The sequence below is a fragment of the Coptis chinensis genome, chromosome 3 (assembly GCF_015680905.1).
Source record: "Coptis chinensis isolate HL-2020 chromosome 3, ASM1568090v1, whole genome shotgun sequence".
In the NCBI taxonomy this organism is placed as follows: domain Eukaryota; kingdom Viridiplantae; phylum Streptophyta; class Magnoliopsida; order Ranunculales; family Ranunculaceae; genus Coptis; species Coptis chinensis.
This window is the reverse complement of record NC_141458.1, coordinates 103,025,955-103,046,208: the sequence shown is the minus strand read 5'-3', so window position 1 is coordinate 103,046,208 and position 20,254 is coordinate 103,025,955. Positions and strand designations below refer to the sequence as shown.

General features: G+C 34.7%; 1 protein-coding gene across 2 annotated transcripts; it reads left to right on the top strand.

The window, feature by feature from the left end:
* The first annotated feature begins 7,638 nt into the window (after positions 1–7,638).
* Positions 7,639–20,209, top strand: LOC147512344 (nuclear transcription factor Y subunit A-7-like). Of its 2 annotated transcripts, XM_086595319.1 has the most exons (6): positions 7,639–8,078; positions 16,997–17,370; positions 18,158–18,270; positions 18,347–18,418; positions 19,346–19,513; positions 19,593–20,209. In XM_086595319.1, the coding sequence occupies exons 2-6, from the start codon at positions 17,091–17,093 to the stop codon at positions 19,962–19,964; spliced, it is 1,005 nt and encodes a 334-aa protein (XP_086451445.1). In that variant the 5' UTR covers positions 7,639–8,078; positions 16,997–17,090; the 3' UTR covers positions 19,965–20,209. The 2 variants fall into 2 exon arrangements, with proteins under 2 accessions (XP_086451445.1, XP_086451447.1); XM_086595321.1 differs by lacking the exon at positions 16,997–17,370 and having other exon boundaries at positions 7,732–8,078.
* The last annotated feature ends 45 nt before the right edge of the window (positions 20,210–20,254 follow it).

Sequence of the window (20,254 nt, the reverse complement as noted above, 5' to 3'; positions counted from 1 at the left end):
CAAAGCATATAGCCCACTACGATTTGGCCCAAGCCCAAATCGTGGGTCATATTTCACCTCCTTCTTCATCAAATTCTCCAACCACCACCGACCACCAATAACAGCCACCACCGCCACCTTTACACAAAAGAACCGGCGGTTTGGTTCTCTGTAAAACCCCTATCCACCGATATACCAAAAGCGCCGATTTTGTTATAATCGACAAAATCGAGGTCGGCGCCATTAATGGTTCCTCCGGAGCTTCAAATGTTCCCCAACCACAACCATATCAACCTCAAACACACCCCTCACACCCAAACATCAACCCAATCATCCACAATAAAAACACAAAAAACCAACAATAACAATTCATCGGCGATTTCTTACGCGCCATTGATGCTCTCTTGAGCTTCAGCCGGTTCAAAACGCACCAAATCCAATGAACTAATGCAAAGAGCAGAAGACATCGGCTTGGATAGGCCATCCAATCCATCCCGCCAAAAACAACAAAAGTGTCTCCGATTGATAATGGTTTGTATTAGGACTTTAGCGATGCTGCCCGATCATCACCGTGGTCTAAACCTCCAAACTCCTTTCTTTTCAAGCCCGGTAGCAATTATCGATTCCAAAAGCAAAGTTCTAGCTCATCATATTACGCGTAATGAGTCTTCAAAAGATAAGCCATCTCAAACATGAAAGCTAAGCTTTCCTTTAAAATGAAGAAATTACGAAGTTCCATGCGGCATGAATCTCGCTTCCATCGAGCTTGCGAATCTCGTCCTCATAGAATGAAGACGCAGCCTATCCATCAGATTCACGATGGATTCCACAATCTTAGAGTCCAAATCTTCCTAACAATTTGCCTCGATCCATGTATATCTAGTTTAAACACCTTTCTCTCTTTTTAGAGTTAAAGTCAACTTCAAGTTTGGCATATATATATATATATATATATATATATATATATATATATATATATATATATATATATATATATATATATATATATTTTGCCAACTTGGTAGCCCGGGTCATTGTTGGGGGTGAGCTTTTCGACACAAATACAAATCGAATTTAACAAAGTTTACTAAAACCAATGGCACAAAAAATCCAACACCACAATTATGATGAGCGATTATCAATGCACGGAAAACCATAAGTTCGATTGAAATAGCAAAATAGCTACTCTTTGTATGAGCGGCTCCTACTGAATTTTCCTAGCCCGAACGGAACGTTGCTCCACCTCTCCAAAAAACCAACTTCTTTCTCGCCTCAATTTTTTATATTTTATTATCTTCCAAACCCTATTCTCTAGAACAATGTGTTTATATACTTGGGTCCAAACACAAAAACACCGACTCGGGCCCAAAACCAAGCCCACGTATCCCGAGTCCAATCCGACAAATTTTAAAATAAACAATTAAATTAATTAATTAAATAGAAAAATACGATAAAAAAACGCGGGGTGTTATAATATACACACCTTAAAAGGATCTCGATCCCGAGATTCAAGGTAGAGTGTAGATTAACCAAACAAACGATCGTCAAACAATTAAAATGAGACATCACGTGTATGCAAGTATACACACCTTAAAAAGGAATACACATATACAATATCATATAGATAGACATACTAATATGCAAATCACATACTTCGAAAATGTATGTATATACGTATTGAACCCAAGAAATACGTATATCCGCTAGCATACACAACTCAAAAGAATAAATGTAATTAGTTTCTTCAATTGCCAACACTTAATTAAAACCATTATTTCTCAATTTAGCAAAACCCATATTCTTCAAGTTAAGTCATACTAAGAAGGCAATGTAGTTCCTCTCACACCGAGGCAATCAGTTCCTCTCTTAGTATTTCCCAACTAGTCCAAGCGTTCCACATTTAATATACATTTAATAATTTCATTTCCCAACAATCTTCCCAGTCAAATCTTTTCACTAAAAAAATACTCACAAATTCCCTCCACCATCTTGGTGTTTACACATATATCAACATTTCTCCCAGTGTCTCACAAACACCACATGTTTGAAGATAAAAATATAAAACGTATAGACTGATTCATATTATCAACGGCCTATACTATGTCCACCATCACATAGGATCAAACACCTACAATGTGATGCATGCATACTGGCTCACACACCAACGATATGCAAGTATACACTGGTTCACACACCAACGATGCATACTAACTCTCTACCATCACATAGGATCAAACACCAACGATGTGTGGTATGCATACTGGCTCACACACCAACGATATGCAAGTATACACTGGTTCACACACCAACGATGCATACTAAGAGATGTTATGTATATTGGATCACACACCAACGATATACATAACTTGGACAATATCAAATATTTCAAATCCAACCTTTATTAAAAGGGTTTCCTTATTCCTTGGGTAAATTCCAAATTACTCAAATATGAAATTTTAAAATAATAATTTCTTCTTTAGTCAATACTTACTTAAAAATAGAAAATTCCGTTAGGAAAACAACACTGTAACATGCAAAAATTTCGATTATAAATTTCATAAGAAATTAACCGTTAAAACAAGCATTTTATTTTCCTAATCATATCCTAACATTCCACTATAAAAGTACACACAAAACAACAAGCCAAACCAAATACCACAGAGAAACACTCCAACTATCCATTCACCACAATCCGAGGATCACCTAGACCTTCACTATCTAGGCTAACCTAAGCTCCGATACCAAAATTGTCACAGCCCGATTTTCTAAACAATTAAAAAATGAATATTTGAAATATAAATATCTCAAACATCACTTGGTTCAATTGTCTAAAACCCGGGCTATATGAGGGGGATACAACACATGTCAAAACCTAAAACCCACATCACAGCCGGGATCAACTTAACACAAAAATCTCCAAATTCCTCAACTATCACTTTATTAAAAACTTTCTTCCATCCCAATACAAACATAAACAAACTTTAAGAATAACAATTTCCAACATCGTATTCTCATGTCATATAAAAAATGTAACCTACGTTATTACATCATTCCAAAAGATCAGACCTAATAATTTAAACTCCCAGACTGCTCCAGGCGAGAATCCAAATCACACGCCGCGGTTCCACTGCCTTCCACCTATGTTCCCAAGAACACACCCACGTTGCCAAAACAAAGCAAACATGGGTCAGCAAATTGAATTTGCTGGTATGAGTAGACTAAACACATATAACCATTATCATACTTTAATTATTCAAACAATCCCTTTATTTTATCCCATAACTCAATCATTCACAGCTTGGAAGACAGGTAGTTCCGTCATTTTAACCGGCATAATTTCTTCCCAAGCAAAACTTCCATTTTATTAACTTCCATCTTATTAACTCATTCTAATAACTCCTTTTTATATCTAAATAATTGAATTACACTTACCGATATCCACTGCTGTATAAGGGTAGGACCGCGTCCCTGCACAAAATGTTATTAAGCCCTACCCTCCTGCAAAATAAAGTTAGAACTTCTATATATCATATGTAGATATTATATTAGGTATTCAAAAGAAAACCCAAACACTCACATAATCAAATTAATTTCTCTTATTAATTAATCAATTACTTTTCTTATACACATATTTCACAACCTATGTACCTTAGGTCATTCCGCCACATTCAAGGAATACCTAACCTTACATTCCCTCAGACACTCAAGGAATACAACTAACTCCGCAAGGCTTAATACCTTAGTTCCTCTCAGGGTAGTCCAAACAATCGGGTCATTCATGACACATTCAATGAATACAGGGTCATTCATGGCACATTCAATGAATACCCTATATAACGCTTAACGGGCCATTTATGGCACATTCAATAAATGCCCACCTAACATATGACATCATCAATCATAAAACTCAAATATGAAATTTTAGGCGGAGAGTTCTAAAAGAGGGGTAATCTTATTTTACGATTATTGAACTTTATTGCATGTATTATTTCCGAGAACGAAGTAGTATCTTGATTCATGTATTTTTAGTTTACGCGTATTAATTAGATTGATGTCTAAGTGTCATAACGTTGTATATCATAAAATACTGCACAATCACATAGTAGTTAATACACATACACACGTATATATAGAGGTCTTTAGCCTAAAGTCAAGCATACTAATAGCCCTAGACCTATCCTAATAACCCAAATCATAATCCGAGTTAAAAGGTCAAAATGGGTCAACTGGTCAAAGTCAACCCTGGTCAACAGTCAACTCTGGTCAAAGTCACCCTGGTCAAAGTCAAAGTCAACGTCGACCTGCCAAGGGTCAACAGCAGTCAACCAGTCCAAACTTATCTAACCCCAAAAGCCCAAAGTCAAAGGCCCAAATTCTAAAATTTAAAAAAAAACCAAACAAAAATATAGCCACCACGATTTGGGCCAAGCCCAAATCGTGGGTCACCGTTTCACCTCCTTCTTCATCAAATTCTCCACCACCACAGACCACCACAACAGCCACCACCGGCCACCTTTACACAAAAAGAACCCGCCGGGTTTGGTTCTCAGAAAAACCCCTATCCACCGATACCTCAAAACGCGATTTTGTTATACTAACAAAATCGAGGTCGACGCCATTAATGGTTCCTCCGGAGCTTCAATGCCCCAACCACAACCATATCAACCTCAAACACACCCCTCACACCCAAACATCAACCCAATCATCCACAAAAAAACACAAAACCAACAATAACAATCATCGGCGATTTCTTGGTCGCCATTGATGCTCTCGAGCTTCAACAGTTCAAAAACGCGCGCACCCAATGAACTAATGCAAAGCGAAGACATCGGCTTGGATAGGCCATCCAATCCGTCCGCCAAAAACAACAAAAAGTGTCTCCGGTGATAATGGTTTGTATTAGGACTTTAGCGGTCAGCCTCGATCATCACCGTGGTCTAAACCTCCAAACTCCTTTCTTTTCAAGCCGGTAGTAGCAATTACCGATTCCAAAAGCAAAGTTCTAGCTCATCATATTGGCGTAATGAGTCTTCAAAAAAGATAAGCCATCTCAAACATGAAAGCTAAGCTTTCCTTTAAAATGAAGAAATTTGAAGTTCCATTAAGCGGCATGAATCTACGCACCGAAGCTTGCGAATCTCGCCCTCATAGAATCGAAAGCGCGCCTATCCATCGTATTCCGATGGATTCCACAATCTTAGAGTCCAAATCTTCCTAACAATTTGCCTCGATCCATGTATATCTAGTTGCAGCACCTTTCTCTCTTTTTAGAGTTAAAGTCAACTTCAAGTTTGGCATATATATATATATATATATATATATATATATATATATATATATATATATATATATATATATTTTGCCAACTTGGTAGCCCTGTCATTGTTGGGGTGAGCTTTCGACACAAATACAAACCGAATTTAACAAAGTTTACTAAAACCAATGGCACAAAATCCAACACCACGATTATGATGAGCAGTGATCAATGCACGTAGAAAACCATAAGTTCGGTGAAATAGCAAAATAGCTACTCACCTTGTATGAGCAACTCCCTAAATTTTCCTAGCCCGAACTGGCAGGTAGTGCTCCACCTCTCCCAAAGAAACTTCTTTCTCTCGCTTCCATTTTTTATATTTTATTATCTTCCAAACCCTATTCTCTAGAACAATGTGTTTATATCTTGGGTCAAAACCCAAGCCCAACACCGACTTCGGCCCAAAACCAAGCCCATTATCCCGAAGTCCAATCAGACAAATTTTTAAAATAAACAATTAAATTAATTAATTAAATAGAAAAATACGTATAAAAAACACGGGGTGTTATAAATAAATATCTCCCCAAATATAGTTTTACAATTTAAGTAGTGTTTATCATAATTCTTTTATTGTGATTGGGAATGTCTTGCTATTCAAGTAGATTCAATATTATCTTCGTCACATTAGGCATTCTTACAAAACTTCAATCAAACTTCTATTGTTAAACCTAACAATAAAAAGAAGTCGATGAGTTTTATCAAGGTTTGATGCTTCCTTTTTATAGAGCTATGCATAGTGGTGCAAGAAATTTAAATGAGTAATTAATATAATTTTCATATCTCATAGCTATATATGCATAGTTGCTAATATTTTTTATAATAATTTAATATAACGGCACCCGTTCGTAGGACACGTTCATGTGACAAATCTTTTCAAGTGGGAGTAGTGTATTCTTTGAGGATATGGAAACAATCAATCTGTTTTAGTGATTTGTACACATTAGTACGTAAGCTGAGCGGTGATGATTTCTTGCTAAATCACCATAAATCTAATAAAACTATTATACAAGCTAGATTGAGTTTAAGATAATTCCATTTACAAATTACAAATTAATATCCTAAACCACAAAGTGAAGATGATATCTCAATTTGATCTCTTAGTTTCCAAATACTTATGCACCATAATCACCGCTTTCATTAACGTATTTTGGTTTATTTTTAATAAAAATATATTGTGATTCAAAATTTGCCGCTAAATCACCATAAATCTAATAAAACTATTATACAAGCTAGATCGAGTTTAAGATAATTCTATTTAAAAATTATGGATTAATATCCTAAACCACAGAGTGAAATGACTATCTTAATTTGATCATTTAGTTTTCAAGTACTTATGCACCATTATCGTTGCTCATTAATGTATTTCGGTTTATTTTCAATAAAAATATATTCTGATTCGAAAATTTGCCGCTAAATCACCATAAATCTAAGAAAACTATTATACAAACTAGATCAAATTTAAGATAATTATATTTGAAAATTATGGATTAATATCATAAACCACAAACTGAAGAGCCTATCTCAATTTGATCCCTTAGTTTCCAAGTATTTATGCACCATAATCGCTGCTCATTAATTTCTTTTGGTTTCTTTTCAATAAAAATATATTCTGATTCGAAAATTTGTGTAAAACATTTTGTAAAAACCTTTTCAGCACACAAAATATTTAATAGATCCCGAGCGTATGCCCGGGTCCAAAATCTAGTCTCTACACTATATGATAGCCGGGTTTGTAGGAACCACACTTCTCAACCGAATAGTGTATTTCTAATATCTTAATTTTAAGATTTTAGAACCACCTCCCTACGTTTATTTAAATTACATCTCTCCTATTTATTAATTACAATTGGCTCCCTAATCTTTATTAAAATTGAACCACCTCCTTCTTCAATAATTTTAGGATAGTCTTCTTAATTTAAAAGCTAAATTTTATGTATAGGAATTGTATATCTTCTCCATTTTTAGAAAATTGTTTCTTTTCTTAGTGAGATTCATAAAAAATTGTTTCTCTTTAGTTTTTTTTAATAATTTTCATTTTAGTTCTTTACAACTTGGCGAACTGATGCGTAGCACAAGACACATGCTAGTCTCATAATAAATGGCTGGGATATCTCATAATATCGATCCGAGATCACTCAATTTCCGACATATATCAAATATATGTATTTTCTGGCCTGCTTTTACATCTCCTCCCAAAGTGGACACGAGAAGATCTAACACTTGAAAACGTCATAAATGCAAACTAAGGTCAAACTCAATACTTAAGCATGACTTCATCAGTATCGAAATAGTAAAACAACTTTATAGAAGATACCTATTTAACTCATCCATTTAATGAAGTCATCACTATCCTTAAACTTTTCTACTTTTCTTCGTTGAAAAAACACAAAAATAGCAAAAAAAATAATAAAAGAAGAAAGGAGGGCGGCTGAATGCTTACGTGTCAGTGAAGAGTGGAGTACTTCTGGACTCTTTTGCAACAAACTTAAAACATTTATTACCAATAAAAAATTAATATATTAAAAAAAATAAAAATAAAAAGTAAACTGAGAAAAGGTGGCAGTGTTAATGGTGGTAGTGGTGGCGTTGATAGCCTTGTTGTGTTTGTGGAGTTTCGAGGTTTAATCTTTTTTTTTTATTCTTTTGGCAGCAAAGCCAAGAAGAATGGTGGGTGGTTTTGAGTTTTGACTCGTGTAAGGAAACATGTTCAGATTCATTCCAACAACAGCAACAATAACAATAACAATAACAATAACAGTAACAACTCCTCTCTTCTCTAGATAAGGTACCCATTTCTTTCTCTTTCTCTTCTGTGTTTCTTATTTTATTATTACCCTGTCACTCTCTTTTCTTGTTTCCTAAGTTTTGGGTATATCTTTAAAGTCTTTTATTGTGTTTCAATCTTATATGTTCTTCTTCTGTATGTTTTTGGGATCATGTGGTTTTGTTATTTGTAAGAACTAAGAACTATGTTTGTAGGACCATGCTATTTTTTCCCCCAATTTAGTGTTCTAGAGTTGCCCATATTGCTAAAATGGAAACTTTCCACTTTGGGTTAGTTTTTTTGGGAAAAAGAATGCTTTGGTGCTTCTTTGCTTGATTGGGTCTATTCAATGTTACAGAAAATAGTTAATTGGTTTTTGCTTATTGTTTTGTGTTTGATGAAGTAGTTTTACTGAATTGGTTATTCTTGGGGTTTGAGCTAGTTCTTACTAATTTGAGTGAGATTCTCGAGTAAGATTTCTTGTTTTTTTACCTTAATTTGCTTTGTGGCACCCCTCTGTTTGTTGGAACTTGGTGCAATACTTCTGTTTCTGTAACTTTGTGTGGTTCCTGATTCCTCTGTTTGTTGAAACTTGGTGCAATACTGCAATTCGATGATTGCGTTCCTATATGTTTGCAATTTGTGCCAATTAAGGCACCGAATTTTTGTTTGATCCAATAACTTTTAAGGGTTATTAAATATGCCTTTGTCGGTGTTTTTATATGTACAAGTTGTAATTTAGAGGGGTAGAAAGGTTTGCGTCGCGAGGGGCATTACTGGTGGGGAGCATGCTCTGTGTAACTCTTTATCCATGGTTCCGTATCGCCCCTTTCCAAATAGTGTTGTTTATTGCTGTTGGTTGATTGTTTGTACTTTATTAGTATGGTTTAGTGATATAAATGCAGTACTAAAAGACTTTCATCTTATTTACTGATGCATTTGAATTCCCAGCTAAAGATTAATCCCTTCAATTTTTTGGAAGAGTTATTATTGCCATTTACGTTGGTGGCTGACATATCTATATTATGGCGAATATCAATATTTTGATCATTAATTGCATCTAACTGTGGGATTAAGTAGAAGAACAAATAGAACAGAAAAGGAAAATGAATTATTTAAACTCTTTTGATTTATCATTGATCAAACGTTCCTTAACAATGATTGAACTTTTGATTCTACAAAAGTCATATTCTCTTGTTCAAGCCTTTTCTTTTATCTGCTGGTGGAGGACCCCAGCCAGGTGGGGGGCCTGGGCACATACAGTGACATTTGTGGGACTTACATATTGGGCAGTTACAGAGAGTACCCTTTGCTTCCATACCTACACAATCATTGGTATTCACACAAAAACTACCCTCCACTTGTGCCATCGCAGATGGCAGACCTACAACCATAATGAAAAAAAAAGTTAATAACTTTAGCAGTAGGCTCTCAAAAATAGAACTCATACTTTCTATTAATCAAAGTTAATCAGCAGAATATAGTAGTAATTCATATGCTTTGATGTAAAATAGACTAGCTTCATACGTCCCGCTAATAGAACTCCTAACTTCCTATATACTCTTAACTTGGTTACCAAAAATTGAACATTAAATGTCTTAGCATAATGATAGAAAAACGCGTGAAAGTTTAATGAATTAGTATTCTTTGATTTCTTCCGTATTTCTAGGGAAACTATGATTGTTTCTACCATTATATATTGTGTTGAGGCTAAACAGTGAGAAAAGTCAGTGGAAGAAGACAGTGCTTCCATTTAAGTAGTATGTCACAAAAAGAGAGAGAGAGAGAGAGAGAGAGAGAGAGAGAGAGAGACCTGCTGCAAAAGCAAAATAACTAGTATGATAGCCAACTTAAGGGAAGCCTTCTCCATATCCTTGTCTTCCAAGAGCTTAATTCTTGACTTATTTTGTGTGTTTGAGTGGCAATGTTTTGAGTTTTATTTATAAGAGAAAAAGTGAGGAATTATTTTTGGCAATGTGTTCACTGACTTGGTAAAACTTTAACTATCCAAATCTTTTTTATTCATGTGGCAACAAAAAAGGGTGTACCCACTACAATTGCTCAAGAGATTGGTTTATTTTGGTAACTAATTAAAACAGTTCTTAATTAATTAAAATTTTGAATGATTGCAAGTTACATTTTGTAATGTTTATTTGGAATTGATTCATTATTACTTTGGTAATTAAGTTGGACAATTTTTAAATTAGTAGAAATTTGAATGACTGTAAGGCCGAAGATATTGTAAAAATGTGTATATGGACATATGGTAAATCATTTTTCTCTATAGTTCATTATTACTTTTGTGTGTTTAATTAGCAATGGTGTGAACTTTATTTATAGGAGAAAAAGTGAGGCATATTGTATTGCAACGTTTTAACTGAACTGGTAAAACTTTAATTATTATAATCTTTTTTAGTGACTAATGAGGTGGTGTTATGGCATTGTTTTAGAACTTAAATAAGAATGAGGTGGTCATGCCCATTAAAATGACACATAGATCTTGTGAAAGTTAGTTTTTTATGAAAATTTGAACTGGGTGGACCTTGTGGAATATTTAAATGGATTGTTGTTTTGTGACTATCCAAACGTAGAAAATATAATGTGCAATTTAACTCACCTTTTTCGTTAAAGTTTATCATATTAAGTTATTGCAGTTAAATGCCATGAAAAATGAAATGGTCCAAAACCTATGTATGTATGTAGTTAAGAACTTAAGTTGTGTCATTGAAATGCAATTGAGCATGGGCTCTGTAGAGTTTCTTTTTCTATTTCAGTTTTTTACTCCCTGAACTATAATATTGTTTGAAGTATATTGGTGTGTTTCTTGTTCGATGTTTGTCACGCTGTTTCCTCAGTTCATTTGGTTTTCTGATTTTGAGAAGTTCAAAAGTTTGTTCCCTTGTAAAGTTTGAATGAACTCAGAGTGCTCCCTCTCTTCAACCTATTAATATATATGTTTACTCAGGCACTTGTGAACCAAGTTGACATCCGACACGTTGTTTATAACACTTATTATTACCCTGTCACTCTCTTTTCTTGTTTCCTAAGTTTGGGTATCTTTTAAGTGTTTCCTGTTTCTTTCTTTTATTGTGTTTCAATCTTATATGTTCTTCTTCTGTATGTTTTGGGATCATGTGGTTTTGCTATTTGTAAGGCAGTCAGGGTAAGAACTAAGAACTATGTTTGTAAGACCATGGTATTTTTTCCCCAATTTAGTGTTCTAGAGTTGCACATTTTGCTAAAATGGAAACTTTCCACTTTGGGTTAATTTTTTTTTGGGAAAAAGAATGCTTTGATGCTTCTTTGCTTGATTGGGTCTATTCAATGTTACAGAAAATAGTTAATTGGTTTTTGGTTATTGTTTTGTGGTTGATGATATAGTTTTACTGAATTGGTTATTCTTGGGGTTTGAGCTAGTTCTTACTAATTTGAGTGAGATTCTTGAGTAAGATTTCTTGTATCTTTAGTTTGTTTTCAGGGTTTTTTTTTACCTTAATTTGCTTTGTGGCACCCCTCTGTTTGTTGGAACTTGGTGCAATACTTCTGTTTCTGTAACTTTGTGTGGTTCCTGATTCCTCTGTTTGTTGAAACTTGGTGCAATACTGCAATTCGATGATTGCGTTCCTATATGTTTGCAATTTGTGCCAATTAAGGCACCGAATTTTTGTTTGATCCAATAACTTTTAAGGGTTATTAAATATGCCTTTGTCGGTGTTTTTATATGTACAAGTTGTAATTTAGAGGGGTAGAAAGGTTTGCGTCGCGAGGGGCATTACTGGTGGGGAGCATGCTCTGTGTAACTCTTTATCCATGGTTCCGTATCACCCCTTTCCAAATAGTGTTGTTTATTGCTGTTGGTTGATTGTTTGTACTTTATTAGTATGGTTTAGTGATATAAATGCAGTACTAAAAGACTTTCATCTTATTTACTGATGCATTTGAATTCCCAGCTAAAGATTAATCCCTTCAATTTTTTGGAAGAGTTATTATTGCCATTTACGTTGGTGGCTGACATATCTATATTATGGCGAATATCAATATTTTGATCATTAATTGCATCTAACTGTGGGATTAAGTAGAAGAACAAATAGAACAGAAAAGGAAAATGAATTATTTAAACTCTTTTGATTTATCATTGATCAAACGTTCCTTAACAATGATTGAACTTTTGATTCTACAAAAGTCATATTCTCTTGTTCAAGCCTTTTCTTTTATCTGCTGGTGGAGGACCCCAGCCAGGTGGGGGGCCTGGGCACATACAGTGACATTTGTGGGACTTACATATTGGGCAGTTACAGAGAGTACCCTTTGCTTCCATACCTACACAATCATTGGTATTCACACAAAAACTACCCTCCACTTGTGCCATCATGAGATGGCAGACCTACAACCATAATGAAAAAAAAGTTAATAACTTTAGCAGTAGGCTCTCAAAAATAGAACTCATACTTTCTATTAATCAAAGTTAATCAGCAGAATATAGTAGTAATTCATATGCTTTGATGTAAAATAGACTAGCTTCATACGTCCCGCTAATAGAACTCCTAACTTCCTATATACTCTTAACTTGGTTACCAAAAATTGAACATTAAATGTCTTAGCATAATGATAGAAAAACGCGTGAAAGTTTAATGAATTAGTATTCTTTGATTTCTTCCGTATTTCTAGGGAAACTATGATTGTTTCTACCATTATATATTGTGTTGAGGCGAAACAGTGAGAAAAGTCAGTGGAAGAAGACAGTGCTTCCATTTAAGTAGTATGTCACAAACAGAGAGAGAGAGAGAGAGAGAGAGAGAGAGAGAGAGACCTGCTGCAACAAGCAAAATAACTAGTATGATAGCCAACTTAAGGGAAGCCTTCTCCATATCCTTGTCTTCCAAGAGCTTAATTCTTGACTTATTTTGTGTGTTTGAGTGGCAATGTTTTGAGTTTTATTTATAAGAGAAAAAGTGAGGAATTATTTTTGGCAATGTGTTCACTGACTTGGTAAAACTTTAACTATCCAAATCTTTTTTATTCATGTGGCAACAAAAAAAGGTGTACCCACTACAATTGCTCAAGAGATTGGTTTATTTTGGTAACTAATTAAAACAGTTCTTAATTAATTAAAATTTTGAATGATTGCAAGTTACATTTTGTAATGTTTATTTGGAATTGATTCATTATTACTTTGGTAATTAAGTTGGACAATTTTTAAATTAGTAGAAATTTGAATGACTGTAAGGCCGAAGATATTGTAAAAATGTGTATATGGACATATGGTAAATCATTTTTCTCTATAGTTCATTATTACTTTTGTGTGTTTAATTAGCAATGGTGTGAACTTTATTTATAGGAGAAAAAGTGAGGCATATTGTATTGCAACGTTTTAACTGAACTGGTAAAACTTTAATTATTATAATCTTTTTTAGTGACTAATGAGGTGGTGTTATGGCATTGTTTTAGAACTTAAATAAGAATGAGGTGGTCATGCCCATTAAAATGACACATAGATCTTGTGAAAGTTAGTTTTTTATGAAAATTTGAACTGGGTGGACCTTGTGGAATATTTAAATGGATTGTTGTTTTGTGACTATCCAAATGTAGAAAATATAATGTGCACGAACTCACCTTTTCGTTAAAGTTTATCATATTAAGTTATTGCAGTTAAATGCCATGAAAAATGAAATGGTCCAAAACCTATGTATGTATGTAGTTAAGAACTTAAGTTGTGTCATTGAAATGCAATTGAGCATGGGCTCTGTAGAGTTTCTTTTTCTATTTCAGTTTTTTACTCCCTGAACTATAATATTGTTTGAAGTATATTGGTGTGTTTCTTGTTCGATGTTTGTCACGCTGTTTCCTCAGTTCATTTGGTTTTCTGATTTTGAGAAGTTCAAAAGTTTGTTCCCTTGTAAAGTTTGAATGAACTCGTAGTGCTCCCTCTCTTCAACCTATTAATATATATGTTTACTCGCAGGCACTTGTGAACCAAGTTGACATCCGACACGTTGTTTATAACACTTATTATTACCCTGTCACTCTCTTTTCTTGTTTCCTAAGTTTTGGGTATCTTTTAAGTGTTTCCTGTTTCTTTCTTTTATTGTGTTTCAATCTTATATGTTCTTCTTCTGTATGTTTTTGGGATCATGTGGTTTTGCTATTTGTCGGGCAGTCAGGGTAAGAACTAAGAACTATGTTTGTAAGACCATGGTGTTTTTTTCCCCAATTTAGCGTTCTAGAGTTGCACATTTTGCTAAAATGGAAACTTTCCACTTTGGGTTAATTTTTTTTGGGAAAAAGAATGCTTTGATGGTTCTTTGCTTGATTGGGTCTATTCAATGTTACAGAAAATAGTTAATTGGTTTTTGCTTATTGTTTTGTGTTTGATGAAGTAGTTTTACTGAATTGGTTATTCTTGGGGTTTGAGCTAGTTCTTACTAATTTGAGTGAGATTCTTGAGTAAGATTTCTTGTATCTTTAGTTTATTTTCAGGGTTTTTTTTTACCTTAATTTGCTTTGTGGCACCCCTCTGTTTGTTGGAACTTGGTGCAATACTTCTGTTTCTGTAACTTTGTGTGGTTCCTGATTCCTCTGTTTGTTGAAACTTGGTGCAATACTGCAATTCAATGATTGCGTTTCTATATGTTTGCAATTTGTGCCAATTAAGGCACCGAATTTTTGTTTGATCCAATAACTTTTAAGGGTTATTAAATATGCCTTTGTCGGTGTTTTTATATGTACAAGTTGTAATTTAGAGGGGTAGAAAGGTTTAGGTTGCGAAGGGCATTACTGGTGGGGAGTATGCTGTGTAACTCTTTATCCATGGTTCCGTATCGCCCCTTTCCGAATAGTGTTGTTTATTTTTGTTGGTTGATTGTTTGTACTTTATTAGTATGGTTTAGTGATATAGATGCAGTACTGAAAGACTTTCATCTATTTTACTGATGCATTTGAATTCCCAGCTAAAGATTAATCCCTTCAATTTTTTGGAAGAGTTATTACTGCCATTTATCTTGGTGACTGACATATCTATATTATGGCGAATATCAATATTTTGATCATTAATTGCATCTAACTGTGGGATTAAGTAGAAGAACAAATAGAACAGAAAAAGAAAATGAATTATTTAAACTCTTTTGATTTATCATTGATCAAACGTTCCTTAACAATGATTGAACTTTTGATTCTACAAAAGTCATATTCTCTTGTTCAAGCCTTTTCTTTTATCTGCTGGTGGAGGTGGGGCGCCTGGGCACATACAGTGACATCTGTTGGACTGACATATTGGGCAGTTACAGAGAGTACCCTTTGCTTCCATATCTACACAGTCATAGGTATTGATACAAAAACTACCCTCCGCTTGTGCCATCGCAGATGGCAGACCTACAACCATAATGAAAAAAAAGTTAATAACTTTAGCAGTAGGCTCTCAAAAATAGAACTCATACGTTCTATTAATCAAAGTTAATCAGCGGAATATAGTAGTAATTCATATGCTTTGATGTAAAATAGACTAGCTTCATACGTCCCCGCTAATAGAACTCCTAACTTCCTATATACTCTTAACTTGGTTACCAAAAATTGAACATTAAATGTCTTAGCATAATGATAGAAAAACGCGTGAAAGTTTAATGAATTAGTATTCTTCGATTTCTTCCGTATGTCTAGGGAAACTATGATTGTTTCTACCATTATATATTGTGTTGAGGCGAAACAATGAGAAAAGTCAGTGGAAGAAGACAGTGCTTCCATTTAAGTAGTATGTCACAAAGAGAGAGAGAGAGAGAGAGAGAGAGAGAGACCTGCTGCAACAAGCAAAATAACTAGTATGATAGCCAACTTAAGGGAAGCCTTCTCCATATCCTTGTCTTCCAAGAGCTTAATTCTTGACTTATTTTGTGTGTTTGAGTGGCAATGTTTTGAGTTTTATTTATAAGAGAAAAAGTGAGGAATTATTTTTGGCAATGTGTTCACTGACTTGGTAAAACTTTAACTATCCAAATCTTTTTTATTCATGTGGCAACAAAAAAAGGTGTACCCACTACAATTGCTCAAGAGATTGGTTTATTTTGGTAACTAATTAAAACAGTTCTTAATTAATTAAAATTTTGAATGATTGCAAGTTACATTTTGTAATGTTTATTTGGAATTGATTCATTATTACTTTGGTAATTAAGTTGGACAATTTTTAAATTAGTAGAAATTTGAATGACTGTAAGGCCGAAGATATTGTAAAAATGTGTATATGGACATATGGTAAATCATTTTTCTCTATAGTTCATTATTACTTTTTGTGTGTTTAATTAGCAATGGTGTGAACTTTATTTATAGGGAAAAAGTGAGGCATATTGTATTGCAACATTTTAACTGAACTGGTAAAACTTTAATTATTATAATCTTTTTTAGTGACTAATGAGGTGGTGTTATGGCATTGTTTTAGAACTTAAATAAGAATGAGGTGGTCATGCCCATTAAAATGACACATAGATCTTGTGAAAGTTAGTTTTTTATGAAAATTTGAACTGGGTGGACCTTGTGGAATATTTAAATGGATTGTTGTTTTGTGACTATCCAAACGTAGAAAATATAATGTGCACGAACTCACCTTTTCGTTAAAGTTTATCATATTAAGTCATTGCAGTTAATTTCCATGAAAAATGAAATGGTCCAAAACATATGTATGTATGTAGTTAAGAACTTAAGTTGTGTCATTGAAATGCAATTGAGCATGGGCTCTGAAGAGTTTCTTTTTCTATTTCAGTTTTTTACTCCCTGAACTATAATATTGTTTGAAATATATTGGCATGTTTCTTGTTTGAAGTTTGTCATGTTGTTTCTTCAGTTCATTTGGTGTTCTGATTTTGAGAAGTTCAAAAGTTTGTTCCCTTGTAAAGTTTGAATGAACTCATAGTGCTCCCTCTCTTCAACGTATTAATATATATGTTTACTCGCAGGCGCTTGTGAACCAAATTGACGTCCGAGACGTTGTTTAGGACATTAAGCTTTCAGAATCTGAATTAAAAAACTGTAACAAGAGGAGTTTGAAGAATGCAAAATATATCCAACAAAGATTCCTATCAAACTTCTCTCCATTTGATGTCTCCAGCCTTTGTTAATTGCCAATCTTGGTTGACTTCTTCTGAATCTCAAGTTCCACAATCTTCTCTATCCAGCGCGCTAAGTTTGAACGTAGATTCTCATCATTGTTGTTATAAGGGAAAGCAATCTAGTCACAAGCAAGATCAGGATTCATCTTCAACTCAATCTACTGGTCAATCTCACCTTGAAGTGCCACATATGGAGGGATGTAACCCTCATAGGCAATCCGGTAGAGTTACTCTGAGGCTTTTAAAGTGTTTTTTTCATTTTTCAGTTATGAGGTTTCTAAAGAAAGCACCATTCTATGCTCTTAGCCAGTTCTGGTGCAAAAATGAAGTCTCCATCATGTGCTTATCTGTAGTTGGTGTTTTTTATACTCTTCTCAAGGCCATTACTGTATTCATAAACAAACATGTGTGAAGTTCATATTAGAGTCATCCATATTGCATATTTCTATAAAGACCACATCAATACCAAAGGGTACAAGATATTAAATTAATTCTTCTAGGATATTAGTCTTAACTAGTGTATTAACCCCCAGCCCACCACACAAACACAGACACGACTTTCTAGTGCACTGTCTCTTTCTCTTGCTGGCACCACACACACACAAGCTATATATTCATTTCTTTTACGGTCTTTAGGGTGTTATTTGCTAAGTAACCGATTGCTAAATCTCATTGTAAGGTTGGGTCGTACCTTATTCCTGCTTGTTTTTCAGTTGTGTTATTTCTGTTTCCATTGGTAGAATTAGTCTGTCGGAGCCAGGTCTGAGTTGCAAATTTGGTAACCAATATCTACTTTGTATTCTTGAAATGGCCTATTTGCAGTAATTGAATAAACCGTTTCAAATGATAACTTTCATTAGTCTCTGTTATGCAAGTAGGCCCCATTCACGATATTCTTTTGTCAAGTAAACAGCTAGCTCACTTGGTATTGGGAACTAGTTATGTGAGATTCCTGTGGTAACAAGGTCTGCGATATTCTCAACAGGCTAACACATTCTTTTTTTTCAGGCTTCAGTGAAACTGTTGGAAAGCGAGCAGAAGGTCACATGAAATCAGTTTTATCACTGGGCACTCCAGATTTCATCCTCCCTACTTCACAAGCGGATTATAGCCAGTCGCTTGTAAGTTGATGTTTGTTTCAGAATGTGGTTGAGAGTGTGTATGTATATAATATGCTTCTCATCATTCTGGTTTCAGGCTCGAATTCCATATTCTTATCCCGATCCCTACTTTGGTGGCATGTTGGCTCCCTGTGCACCTCAGGCAATTGTAAGTTCCAAAAATTACATAGTTTATCATAAATGCATTCAAATATTATCACCTATTGGAATATTAGTTTCAACAGGATTTAAGAGTAGCGGAAGCCTTTAGTTTGGGTTGGATGGTGAAATTCTTATATATTTTGGAGGGATTTTTATTTCCTTAAAAGTGTATTTGTGTAGTGCTGAATATTTGGGTGATTTAAATTCCTATGGGATCTTTTCTATCCCAGTTCTTTTATTTTGTTATCTTCTACTTGTGTTTTCTCATATATCATTTCCCATGAGCTCGTGAGCCTAAGAGAATCCTTTCAAACCCTCCACTCAGTAGTGAATGCCATTCACCACTTTGGGACTTACTTTATGACAATATGGTCTATTTGTTGCACAGTTGATTTAGTTGTTCAGCAGATATAAATTGCAAGGCACTGTGAATCAGAGCTGAACTAGTTGGCAATGTTGGTTATATTGCAATGTATCTTCTTAAAAAGTGGAAAAGAAAAATAAAATACATGTCCTAATTGTATTGAGATGTTTCAAGTAAAACTTTCCCCTTCCCAATGAATATTGAATACATTGGCTTATCAAAAGTAATAATGTGACGTACAGTATTGGTGACATTCACAACATATGGCATGATAAATATTGATAAATTATTAAATTATGGTGAAATGCCTATCTTTAGGTCAAAGTAATATTTGTTGCTCTAGAATAGTTCTTAGTGAACTTGTTATAATGGCAATAGTTTGCTTATACAAATGTATTTGAGATAATACATTGTCCTTGCTTATCCATTATACTGATCCAAATTGTTATGTACTCGAATGTATATTTTGCTTCTCAATATACAGACCTCGTTCTCCTCATTTGCATGTCATTAGTATTTTAGTGCACCTGATGGTCCTTTCTGGTGTATATTTTATTGATACTTGACCAGATTCATCCGCCAATGTTGGGAATGACACTTTCACGAGTTCCACTGCCTCTTGATCCAGCAGAAGATGAACCCATCTATGTCAACCCAAAACAGTACCGCGGAATCCTCAGACGCAGAGAATCCCGTGCCAAGCTTGAGGCTCAAAATAAACTTATAAAATCTCGAAAGGTAAGTATGTTCACTGGCACTGACTTTGTAATATATTTGTTCAGTCTGGAAACGAAATTCATCCAGACTCACATTGCAGCCGTATCTTCACGAGTCTCGACATCTTCATGCTTTGAAGAGGGTGAGGGGATCTGGAGGACGCTTTCTCAACACAAATAAATCACAGCAATCTGAACGTAGTTGCAGCAATGGTCAGAAAGCCGCAGAAAGGGCTTTACTGAAATTGAGGGGACATAAATTGGAATCTGAAGTTCTTCAGTCTGAAACTTGTAATACAGGTGGTTCCCATACATCCTGCTCTGAAACCACTAGCGTCTCCAACGGTTATGTTACACTCCAGATGTCAGATCTCAGGTTCTCCAGCTACCCTTCCCACACGAATGGACCCCTGCTAAGTGATGGGGCCATCATGGGAAATGGCTCCCAGTATCGTGTTCCTGTTATCCGTTGAGTGGGGATCTGTCAGCAGCTCGGTTTAGTGTGTGTTCACTGATGACCGCCTATTTTAGGTGCATCGTCTCTTGGATCGTTCTGACCGGGTGTGTTGTGTGCCCAATGGCAATTCATCCTTGGCTTTGTTACTTTACTTTTGATGTTGTACGCATGTTGCTAAGTGCTAACTGTAACTGCTCATCTTTTTTGTATTGTGGATATGAAGTTCTCAATTACAATTTGTGGATTTATTTTTTGCTTTAATTGCTTTAGTGTTGATTATTATTCTTGTGTAAGTGAAATAGCAAG

Bases quoted from the DNA above. Each gene is read 5' to 3' on its own strand.
- LOC147512344 (XM_086595319.1), top strand. From the start codon at position 17,091: ATGCAAAATATATCCAACAAAGATTCCTATCAAACTTCTCTCCATTTG. The intron at 17,371-18,157 runs GTAGAGTTACTC...CTTTTTTTTCAG, and splicing joins TAACCCTCATAGGCAATCCG to GCTTCAGTGAAACTGTTGGA. The intron at 18,419-19,345 runs GTAAGTTCCAAA...ATACTTGACCAG, and splicing joins CCTGTGCACCTCAGGCAATT to ATTCATCCGCCAATGTTGGG.